The sequence below is a fragment of the Clupea harengus genome, chromosome 3 (genome assembly GCF_900700415.2).
Source record: "Clupea harengus chromosome 3, Ch_v2.0.2, whole genome shotgun sequence".
Classification (NCBI taxonomy): domain Eukaryota; kingdom Metazoa; phylum Chordata; class Actinopteri; order Clupeiformes; family Clupeidae; genus Clupea; species Clupea harengus.
This window is the reverse complement of record NC_045154.1, coordinates 22,655,991-22,678,021: the sequence shown is the minus strand read 5'-3', so window position 1 is coordinate 22,678,021 and position 22,031 is coordinate 22,655,991. Positions and strand designations below refer to the sequence as shown.

At 44.8% G+C, this 22,031-nt stretch overlaps 1 protein-coding gene across 1 annotated transcript; it reads left to right on the top strand.

Annotated features, from left to right (window-relative positions):
• The first annotated feature begins 345 nt into the window (after nucleotides 1-345).
• On the top strand, nucleotides 346-21,568 carry LOC105888491 (calcium-independent phospholipase A2-gamma-like). The gene is made up of 10 exons (XM_012814223.3): nucleotides 346-529; nucleotides 1,587-2,864; nucleotides 4,031-4,180; nucleotides 5,313-5,464; nucleotides 5,823-5,917; nucleotides 8,359-8,530; nucleotides 8,717-8,774; nucleotides 8,964-9,158; nucleotides 17,721-17,916; nucleotides 19,446-21,568. Exons 2-10 carry the CDS (start codon nucleotides 1,668-1,670, stop codon nucleotides 19,715-19,717), a joined length of 2,487 nt encoding a protein of 828 aa, XP_012669677.2. The 5' UTR covers nucleotides 346-529; nucleotides 1,587-1,667; the 3' UTR covers nucleotides 19,718-21,568.
• The last annotated feature ends 463 nt before the right edge of the window (nucleotides 21,569-22,031 follow it).

Here is a 22,031-nt window from a genome sequence, read left to right as displayed (position 1 = left end):
AACTCAGATGTTAGTAATAACAGATTTATTTGTTAAGTTTATGCAATACAATACTATACCAAACACCTTAGATTATGATCATTTATTAACTATACAGCTAAACCAGACCAACTATATGACCATATGGCACATACGCATTACTAATCACTTATATGGGGCAAAATGCGTCACTGACCCACCCAGTGGAACGACTTCCTGGTTTTCAAAAATAAATGGGTGCTTGCGACCGTATCATTTCTGACTTCAAAGAAGTAGGTAGGCTTAGGCCAATGGTCACTCTGTAATCACCATCCAATCATCACACGAGAGGATAGGGGCAGGCCGTCAGCAACCAATTGAATTTCGCAGCCGGCACATGTGATCAATGTTTTTCTGTCTTGTACTTCACGGAAAGCATTTCTTACCGCAATGACCTAGCTAGCCAGATAACTCATTCGCTAACGTATGACACAAGCTGTGTAGTTTTAAATGTCTCGATATACCAATAGTATAACCATATTGTTGATGGATGGTACACATACATGTTCTGGTATGTAACTTCATTAAAGTGTTATTTAAGAAATGTTAAGTTGTTCGCTTAAACCTGTCCTTGTTTTCATAACTCTTGCGTTGCTAACTGAATGCTAACTGCTAAATAAACGTGAATTTACCTTCTGTTGACGTGCCTCTTTAGCCAACGCGAAAAAGATGTGCCTGGGGTTATAGATATCCAACGTTAGCAATCTTTACCGGCCTAAATACTACCAGAACCTATTAACTACCGGCAATCATTTTGTATTTAACAATTAGCTCTCTGTTGTGTTGCTTTCAGCTTGCTAGCTAGCATTACAGCTATATGAAAGTATGTTATTGGTAAACTAGTATGGTAATGTTAACGTATGTTGGTAGATAACCTTTCTTAATGGTATATATTAACTAAGCTCCTAAGCGCCGTTCAGTCATGATGTCAGTAAAAACTGCTTGCAAATTCTGTGGAAGGAAACGGTAAATTGGTTGTTTATACGACAGGTGTCCATGGGATATTTGTGGGTATCAGTGAAATGTCCCGTGTTTTAGTCTCATTTAAAAAAGCATAGCGTGCCTGGTTTGTCAGATTTGGAAAGTCTTACCGATCTATCCTTCCCTCATGACACTTTATATGAGGTCATATCAGGTTAAAATGTCATGGTACCGCGATAATTATGCTACCATTTGCATATTCTTTCACGAGGCTACATCCACTCAAGCAAATGCTTCGCGACAGCTCCACTCACATACACAAGCACGTAGGCACACACGCGCACACGTGTACCCATACACACGCGCACACGTGCATACAGTCCAAACAAACAAGGCTCCTTATGTGCAGATAAGCCTGTGTCATTTATGGCCAATATGAGGAGGCAAACTACTGATGGCAGTATCTGTATATGGCCTTCAATTCATGTTCATATTCTATCAGTGCTATATTCTTGCAAACTTTAAAAAAAATGGTCTGTAATTGAAATAATCATCTGTTTTAAGTGAAGTTAAAAACACTCACTGTCCATTCATTCCGTTAAATGTATTATAATGCGTAATGCTGGTGTATTATTTCTTTATCCTAGATGAATGAATCGGCTGGGGTGACACAATGATGTTTGAAGTTAGAGGAAGAGCACCGGCTGAACTGGCACCAACGATGAGACATGAGTTTTAGATGGGTTCCAGACACCTGTGCGTATTCTCTAAACAAGGTTGTTCTCTTTTGGCGCACACAAGGCCAGAGGCCCCTGTCTATTGTCGGAGTCCCTGCCCAAAGCCCACTTCATAAGCCTCATGCCAGATACCACTTTAGCCACAGAGCTAGCTGCCCCAGCTGGAAACACTCCCAGATCCTGAAAACCCGAGGACGCAAAGCATGGCTGTGCAAAGCTAGCACTCACAGGCAGAGACTTGGTCTGTACCCCTGCATCTCTCACATCAGCGCATCTGAATTTAGTGACTCCGCCGATCTAAATCACCGCATGTCACGCCTAAGGAGCACTTTGGACTCGGTCTCGAAAGCAGTGAGTGGGACTCAGGCCGACATCCTCGCCAAGATAGCACAGTTCAAACCTGTCCAAGTGGGTAAGGAGGTCAAGTCCATTCATGAGGCTCCAGCAGAGGAGAAGGCAAGTGGAGCAGCTACCACCGATGTTTCTGCACCCCTAGCCTCCACTGCTGTGCCCCCTCCATCAGTTGTCACGGTTTCAGCTTCGATTGACCACGAGGCGGAGGAGAAGAGGCAAAAGCCTCCAGGAGATTCATCCTCTAAAGCTAACAGGAATTTCAAGAAGACTCCTCGCAATGCCGTCGTCAGTTCCAAGAGTGCTGTTGCCTTTAAACCAGCTGGTCCACTTTTCCATCCTGGAACTTTTGCAGTCAACATGGACGACACATACAACTATGTAGCCCAACATATCAATGCCTACTTTGGTAGTGCCACAAAGGGAACAACAGACACTGAGGAAAAACAGCTTCAACTTGAAAATGGCCTTAGCCAACCTACTACTGAGAAGCCAGAGCAAAACGGGGACCACGCACCAGTGCCCTCTGCATCTCTTCCTGCCACTGTCCCTCAACCTCCGAACCAAGTCAGTCCATCTCCTCCAAGCCCCCCACCATCTCCAAAAAAAGGTCTGAGCCACTACCTGTCCTATTCGGCACCAGTTCAAGCCTTTGTGGGGAATTACATTACCCCCCTTGTTCCTAAGTTTCGGGCTGACACGAAAGCTGCTGTAGCTGAGAAGGATTCTGCCACTCAGAAGATAGAAGATACTGCCAAAGACAAGAAAGTTAGTGAGAACAAGGAACAAAAAGCTGCAGAAGAAAAGGCCAAAAGACTGCTCCTGCAGAGAGAGAGGGTAAGTCAGTGGTCAGATCATGATTATGGGCATAATTATGTTTCTAAGATGGGTTTTGATGAAAGGAAAAATGTACAGACGCTGTTTTCCTTTAAAAAATACCACAATGAGAAATTTAATAAATGTGATGTAAACTATCAATAAAGGAGTGCAATAATAATGAACTCCGTCTTCAAAGCCTGCAATTTAAAGGTAAATGTAACTATTTACTGTTTAAATTATTCCTCTTAAATTAAACTCATGTCAAGTGCATACACTGAAACATAATACTTCAGGAAGGAGACCCCTCACGCTAAAGAGTTTCCTAGCAACAGACCTCTGGACGTACACGTAGGCACCATCTGTTATGGTAACATGCCTTAGAGGGTTTTCCAGGAAGAGATATATGATCCTCGCGTGATGCTCGGTCATATGTTTGTGGACTGGTTCTGTTAATCTGGCTTTAAAAATAAACCAAAGGCGTCAACGCTACTTCTTGGAACCTAGAGGGATTCCTTTGGAATTTATTTATTTATTCATTCATTCATTCATTCATTCATTCATTCATTTCAAGATAGGGCAAGACAAGAGAAGTCTGTTTCCATGAGAAAAATGAACTGGAGTGTGATTCCGTTTATTTTGGAAGTGTATTTTATTAGTCATTTTCCAGCACCATTGTATTTTTCTTGTCTTAGATGGGAGCTGGACTAGACTTTTGTGTCTGAAACCCTTGAACAAAACTTACTTAAAATGTACTACTAAATGTAAATAAACAGACTTACATGTTGAGTGCACCTTGTTTATGAAAATGCCTATACATGCACCATATGGATGGATAGGAATACACATAAGCTAACACGTGGACGTTAATAACCACCTACAATAAAGGAAATAACTCAACACTACCAGCATAGCCAGTCTTTTTCGGCTGATTTGCTGGAAGTATTCATAAACAAATACAGTATATGTGTCCTCTCTGAACTCCCATGCATTCTGAGACACACAAGAACTGAACTCTATCCCCTGCTGTGTTGCCATGTAATTCTGATATGACATTGACCTGCAAGTCACATGAAGTCACATCCCTAATTAGGCTGTGTAAACAAATATAACAACCTGTGACCTTAGTTCCCCTTTTCTGGGTTGTCGATTTCCCGTATTAACTCGGTTGTGTACACCTCTTACAGATTATTGCAAGGGTGAGTGTGGACAATCGGACCCGGGGTCTAGTCCGGGCTTTGCACCGTGCAACCGACGTACGAATCTACATCAACCGAGTAGAGGGCCTCAACGAGCACCTGCTGGAGTTCCCAGAGACAAGAGTAGTGGCAGTTAAGGTAAGATGATAGCAAGCCTGTGCCTTCAAACTGCAGAGCCTGCCATATAAGCCCTATGAAGTGGACCCAGGGTATAACATCCATACCATCATGTGTTTACGTTTGTGTTAAAATATTTCACAGTGGTTATTCTCTCCATGAAAGACTATTTTAATCGGGGAACGTGACAGTGGAACGCAATGTTTCACCCTGTGGTTGAAAGTGTTGTGGGTGCATTGTTCTGTTTACGGTGAGAGAAGCGCAGGACTGTGTTTGTGTTAAATTTATACTCTGTGACTGGTGTGACATTGTCAGATGCCTTCTCAAATGTCAGCAGTGGCATGCGGGCGTGTAAGGAAGCAGCCCTTATCTGCACGGCTGCACTCTTGAGCGGCTTTTGTTCGGTTCGGAGTGACCTTGCTGCCTTTGACCTTGTATTTCTGATCATCTCTGATCATCTTTGTTTTAATTAAACATCAAAAGAAATGGGGAATTCTAGCAGTGAACTGAAGGAAGTTCCTGCTTAGGCATACCCTTATTTTGAAAGACTCCCAACATGCCTTGGGCTTCAGCCAGTAGTTTCCAGCTCCAGTCTCGTCACTTCCCTTTGTCCTGGGGAATTTGCACATGATGACACTCATTCTTTTTCACACAGAGTAACTTCAGGTCATATAAATCCCCACTGTCAACATGTTCATCTGATGCTTTGCTTGGTGAGGCTGGTGTTGACTTGTATGGATGTAATGTCCCTTTAAGAAAACAGACCTCGCTTACTTATCTCTGATGAATATGTATGTTTTATCAGCTCTCTGTACATTGAGCCCTTGGCTTCAGAGATATTATGGCTCAAACATGTTACGCAATCCTGAATAGTTCATAAGGCATCTTGCCTACATCAGACTCATTATCAGCAAATGATACAGCAGGATGTGCATGAGGCGGAGTGCACTGTAGTCCAACCCATTATGAAAGCAGAGAGCAGATTATTTGTCAAGTGTATTTTGAACTTGAAAGGCTAAAATAAACTTATCATACTGACAATCTCTGTTGTGACATTCTGAACCTGCCTTCTTGATTAATGTTCAGTGTGTAATGTGAATGTAATGGTGTGAAACTTGTGTATCCTGACTGTGGCATCATTCCTGGCCCTCAGGAGAAGGCAATCCCATGCTTGCTGCGCCTCCGACAGGCCACTGACCCCGCCCTGCAGGCAGCCGTCAGGCAGGCCCTGTCTTTGGTTGGCTACATCGACCCAGTCAAAGGGTGCGGCATACGGGTGCTATCCATCGATGGAGGGGGCACAAGGTATGCAGCGTGTGTGTTTTGCGTTGGGTTTAGACTTTCAGAAGCTGTAGATTATAAAAGTGCATACAGTATTTCATTATCTTTGCTGGACTGCACTTCACATTCATTGTGTGGATCTTGACATTTTTTTTTTGTCTCCACTGTGGTTTTGTATTGTCTTTGTGTCTGTCTGCCTGTGTGTGTGTGTGTGTGTGTGTGTGTGTGTGTGTGTGTGTGTGTGTGTGTGTGTGTGTGTGTGTGTGTGTGTGTGTGTGTGCGCGCGCGCGCGCATGTCGGTCTGCCTGTCTGTCGGTCTGCCTGTCTGTCTGTCTGTCTGTCTGTCTGCCTGCCTGCCTGCCTGTTTGTGTGCCTGCCTCAGGGGGCTGATTGCGGTTCAGACCTTACTCAGACTGGAAGCCCTCACAGGAAAACCCATTTACCAGCTGTTTGATTACATCTGTGGTGTCAGCACAGGTATGTCGACTCTTGATTGTGGAATTGTAAGATTGTTGCTAGTTTCGCCGCAACAACCAGCACTATATCTAACTTCACGAAAGTGTTGTTTGAAATGTGTTTAAAGGAATACTTTCCTACTTCGAGGAGCTTCCTACAATGCCTTACAGATAGCCAACGTAGTGGGACTGAAAACTATATCTAGACGTAAGGTGTAACGTAACTGACGTAACTGACGACCTTGACCTTGAAATTTCATTCATACATACTACTGAAACGCTCTTACACTCACTATTGAAACGCTCTTACACTCACTATTGAAACGCTCTCATGGTCACTACTGAAATTACTTGTATGAATACATGTGAAACGCTTGCACATCCTCATGTAAGAGCATACATACATATAACTGAAAAACGTATACATACACATTTGAAACATTTATACAAATATATGTGAAACACTTGCACATGTATCTAAACTTTTTCTATCTTTGTAATCATATGCAAGATATTCAGTTATGAATGTATAAGTGTTCAACGATATATATATATACTGCATTTTCATATGTGCATGCATGAGTGTTTCAGATAGATACATATAAATGTTTCACTTGTATGCATGTAAGCATTTCATATGTATGTGTATATGACACAGAGGTATGTATGTATGCGTGTGTGTTTCTCATATGTATGTGTAAGTGTTTCAGACGAGTATGTATAATGTTTTATATATGAGCATGCATAGGTTTACAGAGTATGTATGTATGTGTGAGTGTTTCAGTAGTGAGTGTGAGAGCGTTTCAGTTGTGAATGTAAGAGTGTTTCATTAGTATGTATGAGAGTGTCTCAGTAGTGAGTGTGAGAGTGTCTCAATAGTTATGTCCTAGACGGCCCCTCATATTACTTGTGCACACACACACACACACACACACACACACACACACACACACACACACACACTCTGCACTGACCTTGGTTGAATCTTCCCCTCAGTGAACCATTTGAGGCCACTCTCACGTCCGCACTGATTTGAGACCCTAATCCCTAGTCCCTATGCCTGCTTTCGGTGCCTTACGGCTATTTGAGTACCAAAGCCACTTAAGCTGTTATGCATTATCATTGTCGGGTTTTTGTTTTATTAAATATGACGAGTACTTAATATTCCAAGTTACACAGCCCTGGTAGTAGAACACATGAATATTTCATTTAAAAAGAAATCTAGGGTTTGGAAACTCGTTCTGCATTTATATTTCTCCAGCCCTGATTGATATGATCTACAAGTGTGCGATTAAAGTCTTGTCAAAGTTCCAATAGAGTACACCTGAAAACATCTTCTTAACCTACCTCTGAATCAGTTGAAGTAGAGAATCGGTTCAATAAAAAGTGAAATATGCACTAGTTTTGAACTCCCAATTTCATCTTTCTGCATTTGCAGGTCTGCTTTACTAAGCCACTAGGGGGCACTGTGTATTTTCTTTTTACAACCTCTACCTCAAGCAAGCTCCAATCACTGTTTCAAAGCTATGAAGAAAATGAGGGGTTGTCAGAAATTAAGGTAGCTTCAGAAATACAGCACTCATCATTCAGACTTTGTATTGTCCCAGTTGGCCTGTCCTTTTCTTAAGTCTGAAATGCTGCCTTTGAGAGAGCCTGGCGCTGTGTATAATCGCCTCTGGGACACATCTGTCTGGGGGCTACCATCTCTCTCTCTCTCTATCTATATCTCTCTATCTACATCTCTCTATCTATCTCTCTCTCTATCTATATCTCTCTCTCTCTCTCTCTGTGTCTCTCCCTCCCTCCCTCAGCTGGGTCTGTGGGTTGCTTCTTGCTCAGTAGAGGTGTTGCCATCACCCTATACATAGCATGGACATCTCCCAGGGATCTGACCTCGAAAAGCAGCAGGACATGCCCTTTATAGACTATGTAATTCCTTGTTGTAAAACTGCCTTTAAAAAAAAGAAAACTGATAATGGTGCAGAGTTAATCATCTGCTGCGATCAATTCAGGAGCAGGCGGCCATGACGTGCGAGGCAGTGGCAGCTCATGATGGATGATTCATCTGTTGCATTCATCCCTCTTGCCAATGAAAAGCTTAACCCATTCCAGTTGCCATAAAGGCGACCGCCTTAAGAGCATAGGGCTGTTTTGTAATACAGTTCTTCGGCGGCCATCGTGTGGGAGTAGCAGCCATGTATGGTAGCCGTTTTAATCCCCCGCATTGGGGCGATGGCAATGGAATTAATGTCCTCACAATGCGTTCATGAGACAATTAGGTTTCCCATTGTTGTTGCATCGTAAGCCTGAGGCTTTCATCCCTGGAGCTTGAATGACCAGGTGATGAAAATGGGGAAGCAGATTTGTCTGTGCTGCTTTGGAAAGGTGATTTCTAAATAATCGTTTGTATTGTGTGTGTGTGTGTGTGTGTGTGTGTGTGTGTGTGTGTGTGTGTGTGTCTAGGTGCAATCCTGGCCTTTATGCTGGCAGTGGTTCGGATGCCACTGAGTGAGTGCGAGGAGCTCTACAGGAAACTGGGTTCTGATGTTTTCAAACAGAATGTCATAGTAGGAACGATGAAAATGGGCTGGAGCCATGCGTTCTATGACAGTGAGATCTGGGAGAACATCCTCAAGTGAGTGGAGCCAGCCTTTGCCAGTAACTAAAGAGCAACTCTTTTCCGATCACTACATAACCAAATCCAATAAAACAAGCTTTATTTACGACTTATTATTTGTTATTATTATTATTTGGTTACTTTTGATTGCTCCACAAACTTGTTTCCAGACCGTTGTATTTCATCCCACTGTTCTCTTCACAGAGAAAAATTGGGTTTGGATCTTTTGGTGGAAACTTCAAGAAACCCTGACTGCCCAAAGGTGAGAATTGATTGTGAAGCTGAATTTGTCTTTGTAGTTTTTGTTAACCTTGCAGAATAAAGATAGTTACTTTCATGGTAAAACACCACATATACCCAAGCTGCATAATTAAACAAAGGATTCCTAAGCTTACAGAAGGAAGTGTAAATCTAACCTGAAACTAACAGTGATCTGTGCTCTCCTTACCAGTTGTCAGCAGTGAGCACTGTGGTTAATCGCGGGACCCCCCTGAAGGCCTACGTGTTCCGTAACTACAGTATACCTCCAGGTATCCGCTCCCACTACCGAGGGAGCTGCCAGTACAAGCTGTGGCAGGCTATTCGCGCCTCATCGGCCGCGCCGGGCTACTTTAAAGAGTTCGGCCTGGGTGGCGACTTACATCAGGTAGGCACCAATTGGAACCTCAGTGTAAGCAATCAGGCAGAGGGAGGAATCCCTTCTGCAGCTTTTGGAACGATTAAAACCTAAATGGCTTTAATGCATGCCTGGTAAATTATTTGTGTAGCCCTTGTAGAGATGTAACTAAATATGCATACCCCTAAGGTTGTCAGTTTTGCTGTGTTTTCCCAATACTCTGTGTTTAAAAAATGTGTTTTAGCTTGTTGGTTCTTGAACGGAATTCATGTTATTGAATGCATATGGGGCTTGTATGCAAGTCTTTGAAAAATTGTTGATACTCCACATGGCGTATGCTTTCCCTCTGATAGCAGGGTCAAAGTAATGGAGCCCTGTATTCCACTATCAGCAGCACGGTCAGGAAGTTATCTCTCTGCTCAGGACATAAGTGATGCAGCCGAACACTTATCTTAATCCTCCTGTCCTTAATTAACCAATGGGATGGAGCTTACCACTCTGGTGCATTTCACAGATCAATAGAGGCTCACAAATTGTTTACCGGCAGCAAAACTACATTGGCTCATTGTGGGTAAATGTTGAAAGTTTGAGTGCTTGCTGCAGGCGAGACTTGATCGGTGCTCATAGCTGCACTGCCTGCGGTGTTTTGTTTGTTTGTGCTGCGCCGCTGGACATCGAGTTATCGGAACCCAACACGTTCTGTCACTCAGGCTTCCTCGTAGGAGTTCTTACCCAGACACGCTTAATGATGTGTTAATTACCGGCTGCATTCTCCTTCAGCAACTGGAAAATGTGTAGCACTTCAAAGAGGGGACGCTGTATGCCTGTGTTTTTTCCGATTGAGGAGCACACGCGTGTGTCTGTACGGGAGTTCCTTCTGGAAAAATGAAAGAGAATGGCTGATGCTGAGACTCCCATGTGGTAGGAGGACGGTATCCCAGAGTGCTCTGCTTCCTCATTGTATCAAGTTCTGCCAGAGATGCATACATTAACCAAATGCATACATTAACCAATGCATACATTAACCTTTTTTTTATCTACAAATGATTGACTTATATCGTGGCTTGTTACATTTTGAGCACAGTGGAGTTGAGATGGTGTTTGTTAAAAATGATATCTCTTGAATGGGGAAACATGTCATGGATAAATAATGGAGCTCTCACACATAGCATCTTCACAGTTAAATCTCTCTTCAGCCAGTGTTCAAAATGGTGAAACTGCGAGTGAACTTGGTGTGTTAATGCTGCCCCCGGCAGAATTCGTGTAGCTCCTCAGCTGCATGATCTCACGTGAGGGTTGTCTTGTTTCCTCGTCTCATTCATAAGCGGGACGAGGAGAATGACACCCAGTCATCTCCCAAGCCAGTTCCCAGGAATCCCTCTAGCCGATTCCGGACCCCCTCCCTTGGTGCCGTCTCCTCTGCCAGGCTGATTTCCCCCTCCTCCTCCTCCTCCTCTTTCTCCTCCTCCTGTTATTCAGGGTGCTCAGGCTGGCATGTCAGCTGGCGGTTGAGTGCCCCCCCCCCTTCCCACGCCACCTCCCGCCTTGCCCAGGCTTTTTACTCAGTGGCGTAGGCATCCCTGAAAGACACCAAGTTCCCTTTTACAAGCAAAGCCTCCATGTCCTCTGTATCCAGTGTCCTCAAGGCTTTTTTTCTCTGGAAAATGGCGCTGGTCCAGTCAACCATAGCCATATCCTTGATTCGGTGATGTAAGGATTCTCTGTGGAAGAAGTCATCATGGCCTTTCCACTGACGCCTACAGAGAGTACCGCTTCCATCTAGCTCTCGACAAAAGGATCCTTTGTGTTCACAAGTGTAAAAAGCTTGTTTTCAACATCTGTGTCTAATAAATGCGAAGTCGGACCTGTTCAGTTGAATGGGTAAGGACGGGGCATGGAGTCATCCAGTGACTCGTTTTTGAGCAGTGTCTTTCAATGTGTGTTTGAGGCAGAAAAACTTTCTTTTTTTTCACAGTCGTCGTTCAGCATCCCTGCCAAAACTCGCACCCATTCACTGGGTCACGAGTTGTGACTTTGAAATATAAATCGAGTCACTCACCAATGGTCGGCCTGAATGGCCAGCGGTTGGAGGAAGTGAAGCACCGAGGCCTTGCCAGGGCCCGCATGGCGAAGCCTGGATTTCAATGGTTGCCATGGAGCTTGCCAAGGCAACTTGGAGGAATCAAAACGGTTCTGTGCCCCGGCTCTTGAGTGGTAAATGAAGGATGTCAGGTTGTAGCGTGGCCCCAGACTCACTGTTGCTCATCAGTAGATCACACGCTTAATATGTGGAGGCGGTCATCTGATTAACAAGAGCACAAGTCTTAAGGAGAGCCAGAACATGAAAGCTGTTTTGTTGTTTGTTATTGGACAGGTTGTGTACAAGTAGGTGGATTTCTGTCTGGGCAACCTGCCTGTCATGCTTGCATCTGTGCCCTTAGAGCAGCTGCAAGGTCACAAGCTGGCAGCCACACTTGATTGATGCATCACACTCTTAAAGGCATATGTCAGCCTTGCGTACCTTCTGATTCTCCCCTAGGAAAGGTGCTTGGGTTTTCGTTTGATCTGAGCAGCTACTTTGATATTGTAGTGGTGTTGCATCACACATGGGAAGTGTTAGGTAGTAATGCACCTGCATTAAAAAGATGTCTTTTTATTATTATTACTTAGATTTTATTAAGTATTTCTGTCAAAAACAATGGTACTGAACAATCATACAAGTACAAGTTAAGTGTCGGCAAGACAACATCCATTCTGTACATCATATTGATGTGACATCTGCTACAGCATTCATAGGTAAGAATTTACATAATATACAGCAGCAGGAAGGAAAATGAAATGGTAAATTATATCAATAAAAAGATGCCTTTGGTTTGTTGGTTTTTCGTTTAATCTGAGCAGCTACTTTAACATTGTAGTGGTGTTGCATCACACATCGGAAGTGGAAGGTAGTAATGCAGTGCATTAAAAAAAAATCTTTATGACTGGACTGTGCCTGTGATCTCAGGGCATGTTCCCCTGTCATGGCAGAGAAACCAGCCCCCATACTTGGCTCTATGATTTGTGGTGTGGAACAAATTCTTCCTGCCACATAAAGAAGATCCCCTGTGCATCCTCCATGGCAAGCATGCTAAAGTTCTTTAGTCATCACTGTTTTTTTTTTAGGCAATGCTTCTTCAGGCCTCAGAAACAGATATAGCTGGAGCAAATATATTGATACATATGTATGTTTTTGTACCTCACCAGGTTATGGTTTGTTAGTATGTTCTGTAGACCTGTGTTTGTTTATTTGTTTGTTTTTTTGGTCCACAAATATCCCAGTCTTTGCTAGTACTTCATATACTTTACTGTTGTACATGTATCTGATTTCATTTCATCCACCATGTGCACACTATTTCAAAATCAGTGAAAATTGGGCACGTAAATATGATGACACAAATTTGGTATGAGGCAGGTGTCCACTGATTGATTTCCGCGACACAGAGCAATTTCTCTAGTTGGAGCATAATTTCTCTAATGGGAAAGTCTGCTTTCCCTCCCTGAAATACTGTCGATGAATGGATTGCTGCTTGACAGCACTGGTGTCTGAGCTGTGAGCTAACGAGATGGCTATAAGGCTCTGGGATTGTATCCTTCCTTCCTGCTCCCACTGGAGCAACACAGCCGAGAATGATTCACTGCTTTAATATCGTGAGTTAGAGTCTACCACGGAGGCCTGGACACAGCCCACCATTGCTTCCCCTTGCCTGAGGGCAAGGTTTGTGGCTGTCATCTCAGGCAGATGGGACCCCCTTCTATTCTATGGCCGGGGACAATAACTTGAACCTCATTACAAGCCTTTTGGCTACCAGGGTCAAAGGTTGGGAAGGAGAAGCAGTTGGGGTAATTGCATAATGTGGCTAGGAGACCTCCGGTCATCTGAAGGCGCGAGCCTGGAATGTCTATCATACTTAAGCAGCAGCTTTGTGCTGATTCCTAAGAATGTGTTTTGGGAAGCTGTGCTTCATCGTATCTAAGAATGTGTTTTGGAGGCTGTGCTTCATCGTATCTAAGAATGCGTTTTGGAGGCTGTGCTTCATCGTATCTGTGTTAGCTCTCTAAGAGAGCTCTCTTGTCACTTCAAAGAATGTAACGGATTCTGGTTGATTAGGTTCAAGCTGGTTCTTAAGAGGTAATTCAACCTTGTGTTGTACAAATACATGCCAAACCAATTCAGGTCTCCAAACAATGGCTTTATTTTGTGCAGAAACATCCTATTATTTCGGTATTATATAAAGCTGATTCTGGGAATGGTCATTCAGTCCTTCAGTCCTTTCGTAAACCATGGCAGCAGGCACACCTCCCCTTGCCAAGCTCAGTCCGAAGGCATGAAGGGAAAAGGGAAAGGTTAGGCACTAATTGCTAATGGAGGCTCCGGTTTTTATGGTTCGAGACGAGCAGTCACAACGCTGGTGTGGATTTGAGAAGACCTCTGTCCTTTGTGCTGTAATTGGTCCTTTTCCCCCAGACCTCAAAGAGGCCTCTCTGTACACACGAGGGGGAAGGCAAATAGGGAGTGGGAGAGAGGGGGAGCGAGACGGTTGAAGAGGCTCTCGCCTCACTTCCAAGCTTGGCTGGCTGGCTGTTGGGGCTTGCTGCCGATTATATACCTTGAGCCATGAAATGGCTTTCGTTAGTGGCAACCTGCCACAGAGATAACATCACATGCTATTCCATCTCTGTCAATGAAACCACATTTCCCCCCTCAAATCTATTCACGGTTGGCTGGATTGCTAAATTTTCCTGAAGGATGCTCCTGCAAATATAGATGTGTTGACTTAATTTTTTTGTTTTTAACTTTAAAATAAACACAATGGCACAAAAGTCTATTTTGAAATTCCTCTGAATTACCAGCACCAGACATCTCTAACAAGACTAGTTTGTTCAACCAGACAGTCCTGTTCATCCTCAGCCTGCAGTTGTGATGTGTAGGATGGAACGTAGTATACATCTTAATAACTGAGGCTTCCTGCTGTAGCTGTGTCCCACAGGTGTACTGTGGAGCAGCCTAATTAATTGGAATCTCGTTTTAGCGAGACCAGAGGAAATTAAAGAGGCTGATTAGCGAACCAATAGTGAGTGCCTGAGGGGTAGGCCAAGCATCCGTCTATTGCAGCAATTAGTCCAACAAGGAAGTTGGAGGATAAACACGACGGTTCCCCTTGACTGTCCTATTTTTTCCGTAAGAGGGTATATCGTTTTTTATCATTAAATTGCAGTGGATCTTAAGCCACGGTATCAAAGGCTGCATACTTGCTTCAAGCTGTGGGGTGAGGTGGTGCCAGTGTGCCTCAGTGGGGTTTGCTAACATGTTTTTCAGGGACGTTGACGCGCAAGTGTACCAAGTTTTGGCTGTGGTGCTCAAGCATTTAAGTAAGAGTGGCATTAGGGCTGCAAATCCTCTTGAGAGGAAAGCACCTATGACCTGTGTCATGCTGGGAGTTTGACGGGCAGCTTAGGTGGTGGTTTCTGTGTGTGCCAACACTCCTGCAGATTACCCTAAGTAGATCATTGTTTCGAAGTTAACCCTCACCCCGCCTAAACTCTGCCACCTCCGTCCAAAATATGCCTCAGTCTAAGACGAGCAGCCCTTCTCGTGCAAAGGAAGTGGCCACTGTCCAGTTATGGATCCCTGAAGGCGAGATCAAATGTGCCAAGAAAGGGAGCCAAGCAGCACAGTGTTGTGAGTTGGCCTTTGGAGCTCTATCAAGCTGTCACTGAGTAAAAAAAAAAAAGTCTCTCTTTCTCACAGAGGAGTGTTTGAATCTTGCAGCTGGTGAGAAATGAACAACACAAATGAGCGATTGATCTCAATGAAAGCACCGCACAGCGCACTGCACAAACAGCCATCAGACATTGAGACTAGTCGCAGAGAGAGAGTCATCAAGCCCTCTCATTTGCCTCTCAGGCGGTCGTCCCAAGGCTCGTGAGTTTTACTGAAAGAGCTAAGAAAAGTATGTGGCCTTAACGGGTGCTCTTCTGTCAACAAGCCACCTTTCTGCCTCCTTATGAGGACGGCATTTACTCCACTGCTCGCATTTCCATTGGGGGCTCTGCCCTAAATTGGTCTTAAATGCAGCTCCAAAGTCCCCCATTCAATGTGGGCCATGGAGTGACAGCCGAGGAGAGGGATAAGAGAAGTGCTGAGCGCTTGTCATCCAGACGGAAGAGGTCGCCCGCTGCAGGTGCCCCCGTCCCCCTCTCCCATGATTCCCCATTAACCAGAAACCGAGCCGCAGCCCATCTGGCGAGTCACCGCTCAGATGAGCAGGAGAGTCACCGGAGCGACCGTGACACAACGCCATCTCAGCACTCCGCCGCCTCAGGAGCTGCTGCTGCTGCTGCTGCTGCTGCTGCTGCTGCTGCTGCTGCTGCTGCTGCTGCTGCTGCTGCCGCTGCCGCCGCTGCTGCTGCTACCTCTGACCTTTCTGTAGACTGAAGTGCTAATGACTGAGTGGTATGTCTGAGGCTTTTCTGCACAAGACTGCAGTCTCTCTATTAAAGTGACTGGGCTCTGTGTTGAATAATTTACACGAAATGGATAGCAATTTGCTGTGTCACACAGAAGAGATCAGCACTTCAAAGATGCTATTTATTTTGTCAGTAGCTGCATACTTCTGCGCCTTCTCAGAAAAACTCATTAAAAACTAAGAGGCTTAATTAAGATGGTGATCTGGAAATAAGTCTGAATTAAGTGGGATAATTCATTGTTAGAAATTGTATTTGTACAGTTTCTCCATATTAGAACCATTTGTAATCACCGTACAATACTGTGTATCCCTGAATGTGAAAAGGTACTTAACACCCCACATTGTGATTTCTGTATAGAGCCAATAGATAGAGAACGTCTTGTTGTTGTTGTTTTCCCTCTTCTCTTGGCGGGGTCTCATCTCTGAGGATTGGACGCCATATGCCCTCCCTTTACCCAAAGACGGAGATCAAATCGAGAGGCAGGCCTGTTCTTAAGAGCCAAATTCATTTGGCCTCTGATGCCATCGGGGGGTGGGGGGGATGGGGGTTCTTCAACGTTATTGCCTGCCCTGGCCCCCCCCATATCAGGCCATCGCTTTCAATTCTCTCTCATTTTTTTCCCACCCTAACCCTCCTCCACCCTATGAGAACCTTGAGGCAGCGACGCTATTTCTCGGGCCAGCCGCTCCCCCAGCATGATGCAGAGCCCTGTGGCCGTGGCCCACTGCGTGCAGACCTGCAGCTGAGCTCACCACTCTCTCTCTCTCTCTCTCTCTCTCTCTCTCTCTCTCTCTCTCTCTCTGTGCTCTCGTGCAGACCTGCAGCTGAGCTCACCAACCAGACATCGATCTGTGCATGGGGCCTTTCTCATTACGCCGCAGCAATGCAGGCAGCAGGGAGAGAGAGAGATAGGGGCCAGGAATCCCTCTAAGGCATCTCCTCTCTGTCTGCCTGCTCCTCTCTCTTTGTCTCGGCCTCTTACACACTCACTCGCTCTCTCTCATTTTGTAACTGTCCCCTCCATCACTCTCTCTCTTCTCTCTCTTCTCTCTCTTCTCTCTCTCTCTCTTATGTGCTTTCACCAGCAGACCTTGTTCACACTGCCACTAATGAGGTTGCCCCCTTCAGGGTTTTTCCCAACAGAAGATGCTCTATTGCCTATTCAGAATGTCTCTCCCCCGAGAGAGGTTAGGCTTACTGGGTGGTATAAAGTAGCAATGTGCTGGTGCCTTACCTGTGAAACTCAAAAGAGTTTTAAGAGTTCATTTAATGACATTTTTAATTTGATGGTTTTGATATTTTTGAATTGAATTAATCAACCCTTTCCCATAGTAAATCTGATTTTAGTGTTTTACACTACATGTGTTCATATGGTATCCAGTGTCACTATATTCCTACATATGCACACATTGTGCTGTATTGTTCCACATCTTTTTCTGCCTACTGTATCCTTCACCCAGTCTGTGGAACCGGGGGCTGCCTTTGAGGTCGCTCTGATTGTGGCTTCCCAAAGACTGAGCCCAGCAGGGGCACGCCACTGAAGTGAGCAGATAGCCCGAGTGCTGATGTGAAGTGCGATGCGCTTCATGTTTAATGCGCGCTCTTCCCTGCACAGGCTGTGAAGTGTTGTTGTTGCGAGCACAACACAGTGTTGTGGTTTCTTCTTATCAGCGCTGGGATGCACACGGCAAAATAACACCGACATCCCCGAACGCTCTTGGATTTTCCACTGTTTATTTCGGGGACTGCTGGCGGCAAGACATAAACCCTCAAGTTTATGCAAAATCAAGTGTGAAGCGAGCGTGCGTTACGGGCTGCTCTTCAATTGCAGCTGTCTACTTAGCCAGTGACAGACTAAATACAGTTAGATTCTCTTGGAAAGACGCCAGAATCTTTTGGCCCAAATGTTTCTAAGCGAACGATTCTGATGAATAATTCCGTACAACAGAACTCGCGTATTACAAGCGACATTCCACAGAAGCTTGTTTATGGTCTCTAACGGCCCCTTGTGTGTGTAAAATGCTGCGAGGGCAGCCTTTACTGTACTCTATGTTAAGTGTGGTTCTTCCCCTCTCTGTGCAGGATGGAGGGCTGCTGATCAATAACCCCACAGCACTGGCCATTCATGAGTGTAAATGCCTGTGGCCCAAGACCCCACTGCAGTGCGTCGTCTCCCTGGGTACCGGGCGCTTCGAGACGGTGGGCAAGAACAACGCCACGCACACCAGCCTCAAGACAAAACTCACCAACATCATCAGCAGCGCCACGGACACTGAAGGTGGGTAACTCCAAACGGTACCAGGCTCATATGTTGTTTGTGCTGCAGCCACACGGCTATAGTCAACTAACAATGGCAGTGGAAAGTTTGACCCAGTTGTGTGTTTGTGTGTGTTTGTGCGTGTGTCTGTTTGTGCGCGTGCCTTCAGTTTGGACTTCCTGAGTGTGGGATTAAACTGCCCACTGCTCTCCCGCCGCGTAATCACGGGAGTTATTTATAAATCGCAGCTTAACACACTCCCGGGCCAGATTTTGGCCTCCCTCTCTCTCTGCACAAGTCTGTCCCCTGCACACATAGAGCGCCTGGGCGGCCAGACCCGGCCAGCACTCGGGGACCACACAGCAGAATGCACCGGCTCTTGCTCATCTCCATTTCACAGCCGGAGTGGAGATAGGAGGTCGCCTCTCTCCAGCCTCCCTTCCCCTGTGTACCAACAGCCACAGTTGCCACAGCTCACAATCTCTCACACTCCTCACATCTCTGGCTCTGATTTGAAGCAGAGCTTGGTCACGCTGACTTTAGGCATTAGTATGTAACCTATCCGTGTATCTTTGAAGGTGGAACAGGTATGTAGGTTGTAATCAAGGAGCAATTACTGGACATGCGATGCCTTGAGCATTACTGGCTGGGGCTTTTTAGTGAGTTGAGAAAGTTTCCTGCTGTCGAGGGTCATTTGGTGCGTGATTAGGCAGAAGATTCCCAGAGAAGGCGGCGGCGGTGGTCAGAGTGGTCGCCACTCCGCCACGGATGACCGTGCCGTGATTGGATCGGTGACCCCAGAGGTAAGGTGAGAGTAGATGAGGGGTCCCCGCTCACTGGTGGCCGGTCTCAGCTCAGGGGCCACGACCGACACCACCACCCCCCAACCCCCCCCCCCCCCACACACACACACACCCCCAGCAGTCTGGTCGATACGGTGCAGATGCCTCAGTGTTTTGTGCGTGGTCTGAAACATTGCAAAGTGTGTGTGTGTGTGTGTGTGTGTGTGTGTGTGTGTGTGTGTGTGTGTGTGTGTGTGTGTCCTCTCACTGATGCAAATTTGCATGGATGATTGCATAGATGAAAAAAAACCAAAAGGAAACATTTTTAGTTTGTTTTTAGTTTAATGCCATTAAAATGTTGTACTTGTCAAAGTGGTTATATAATTTGCTTAATTATACTGTGGGGAGCTTTGTTTGATTAATGCTCAATAGGTTTCCTCTTGATTATTTTTACATTGGTCCAGTGAGGGGTTGAGTGTGAGAAGCAAGTGCTCAGGAAATGTCTCGAATGTATGGGATTTGTTTACTGTGTGTGTGTGTGTGTGTGTGTGTGTGTGTGTGTGTGTGTGTGTGTGTCTTTGTGTGTGTGTGTGTGTGTGTGTGTCTTTATCTGTTGGCAAACTAAATGCAATGAAAGCCTGTTTGGACAGCAGGGTGTACACTGTACAGATTGTCTTAGAGTCTTAAATGACTTGAAGCCTATGCACCCATGGTTGTTTCCCCCTCACCTATGCCTCTCTGCTGTCCATCCTCCCCCCCCCCCCTCAGAGGTGCACACCATGCTGGACGAGCTGCTGCCGCCCGACACCTACTTCCGCTTCAACCCGTTCATGCCGGAGGAGATCGGCCTGGACGAGAGCCGGAGCGAAAAGCTCAACCTGCTGCTGGCCGAGGGCGAGCGCTACCTGGAGCGCAACGAGGAGAAGCTCCGCAAGGCCGCCGGCATCCTCACTCAGGAGAAGAGCTCCGCGCAGCGCCTTGCTGACTGGGCCAAGCTGAAGGTGGACATGTATGACCCTGTGCCCTCCTCAAGACTCTAGAACCTTCTCCCAAACCTTATGCCCCACCACACCCACCACTACCACCACCCTCAATCTTCCTGCACAGAGCATGATAACCCATATGATTGTCTACGTTGCTGAAATCTAGCATTAAAAAGATGTAGCGCATGCCAACCTTATGTTGGCTACACTGTACTGACCTTTAAACTGCTCTCTTGTACCCACTACAAAGACTCCTATGGTGTAGTGTAAAGCTATCTTTACCTTAGCAGGTAGTGTATTTATATATTCATTATTTCAGCATGAGCACATAGCCAGAGAGTTGAATATGAGGAGCCGTGGTGTCCTCGTGATTGTCCCGAGTGCTAGGATCCCATCCAGGGGTTTGCTGCAGGTAGGGACCAACTTGTATTTCAAAGGCAGCTGCCGAAGAAGAAATAGCCACAACTCCGCAGATCGCACATTTTCCACAAAGGTGCTTCTTGAACTGACGTAGAAGTCATGTTAACAGCTGTATTGAGGTGCTGTCTATAGAATAGCCAAGAAAGCACCTGTTTATTTTTAATTTTTTTAGCATTCTCATTTGAACCACAACCACTATAACCTCAACTCATATTTATTTATCGTTTATTTTCAGGACTGATTAGAGATGTAGCTGTGTGGTTGTCCTGTTTGACAGGGTAATGAGCTATTTACTTGAACACTGTCATCTACTCTCTTTCCATTTTGTTTTCATTTGAGGTTAAAGGAAGGTCATATGAGCTCCAGGAAGCTGTGGTTTGACCTCTGAGAATACATGTTAAGTATGATGTCCAGATGTGTGGGCTTGACAAACGATGGTGATGATGATGATAAAGTTATGGAATGCTGTGCTTACAGTTCAAGGCAAGCTGTATATTTTGAATTAATTTGAACATGATTAATTTATTAGCAAATGTCTTGTGGATTTAATGATCAGTGTAATGTTACATTGTGACTGAAATTTTACTGCCCAAGCCATTTCCCGACGTTAATGCACTTATATGCAATAAGTACAAGCATGTCTTTTTAACAGAAAGAGTTGGAGTATAGGTGGCATACAATAACATCTTTTAAAGGACCGTTAGTTTGATCCTTTGTTATATATGCCTATATGGCCTGTTTTGATTGATGCAGAACAGATAAGGTTAAACAAGGATCGGGATACAACGCAGGGGTTGCTGTGTACACCCACAGTATTGAAAACTTAAGCAACAATAAGAGAAAATATGATGCAGTGATTTCCATAGTATTCACCGTGTTTATTGACCGCATTAATCATAGAAATAGTTTCAAAACCAAGCTGTAATCGTTTGCAGATATTTATTGGTAGTGATTCTTGTAACCTAGATTTCTGCATCGCAAAAATGTGGTCTTGCTTTCTTCTCTGCAAAATTTTGGATATTTCGGTTTTGGGTGCAATAAATTAAGTAGAGAATTTACTGTAGATATGTTTTTGGGAACACTTAGCAAGCACTTTTTTTCCTAGTGACACCTTTTGTGCCCTGATTTGAAACCTCACCCAGTAGTGTCTTTGTGTGTCCACTTGCCTCTGAACCAACTGGGGTTTGGCTGCTACCTATTGGTTTTTGGTTTTTGGTTTTAACAAGGACTGTCAGGGACATAACTTTTAAGACTTTTATGGTAAAGAAAAAAACCAAGAAATGCACAAAAAGTTGATGTGTTAACAAATCAAAGACAAATCAAGGACGTATTCTACTGTACGTGTGATGCTGTCACTCGCGTTGGACTGAAAGCAATATGGTGGTGATGATCATAAAATGTTTGTTTTAGTTTCACCAGCCAAATTGACTTTCCATGCCCTTAAACTTACCGTGTAAAGAGTGTATGTAATTAAAATGTTACCTTTGATCCTCTGCCTTGGATATCTGTTTTAATTACAACCAGTAATTGCAACCCTATTGTTCATAGGTGTATTATATGGGATTAACACCCGGTCAGTTATTTTTTCTGCTCACGTTATCAATTGCTATGGTTCTTAGCTGAATCCCAGTGCTATGTAACATCTCTCTTAGGTCCTTGTCAAATGATATTATATAAGGGAAGGGGGGGGGGGGGTAAGAGGTCTTGACAGTGAAAGGAAATCAAAGGAAAAGCTTTGCTTGTAAGGCTAAAATTATTGCAAAGCTATTTCCTTCTTAGTTTAAATAACGTCTGCTTAGGCAGCAGCTCATATTTTACCAACAGAAATGATGACCTCACAGGCTGTGTGTGTGTTTGTTTGTTTGTTTGTGTGTGTGTGTGTGTGTGTGTGTGTGTGTGTGTGTGTGTGTTTGTACGCCTAGTCGTGAGTGACCGATAAATAAAATGTGAA

What these genes read in the sequence shown, in the direction of transcription:
- LOC105888491 (XM_012814223.3), top strand. Translation starts at nt 1,668, where the DNA reads ATGAGTTTTAGATGGGTTCCAGACACCTGTGCGTATTCTCTAAACAAG. An exon ending in CAAGAGTAGTGGCAGTTAAG is followed by an intron (nt 4,181 to 5,312) that starts GTAAGATGATAG and finishes CCTGGCCCTCAG; the next exon opens with GAGAAGGCAATCCCATGCTT. An exon ending in CAGCGCCACGGACACTGAAG is followed by an intron (nt 17,917 to 19,445) that starts GTGGGTAACTCC and finishes CCCCCCCCTCAG; the next exon opens with AGGTGCACACCATGCTGGAC.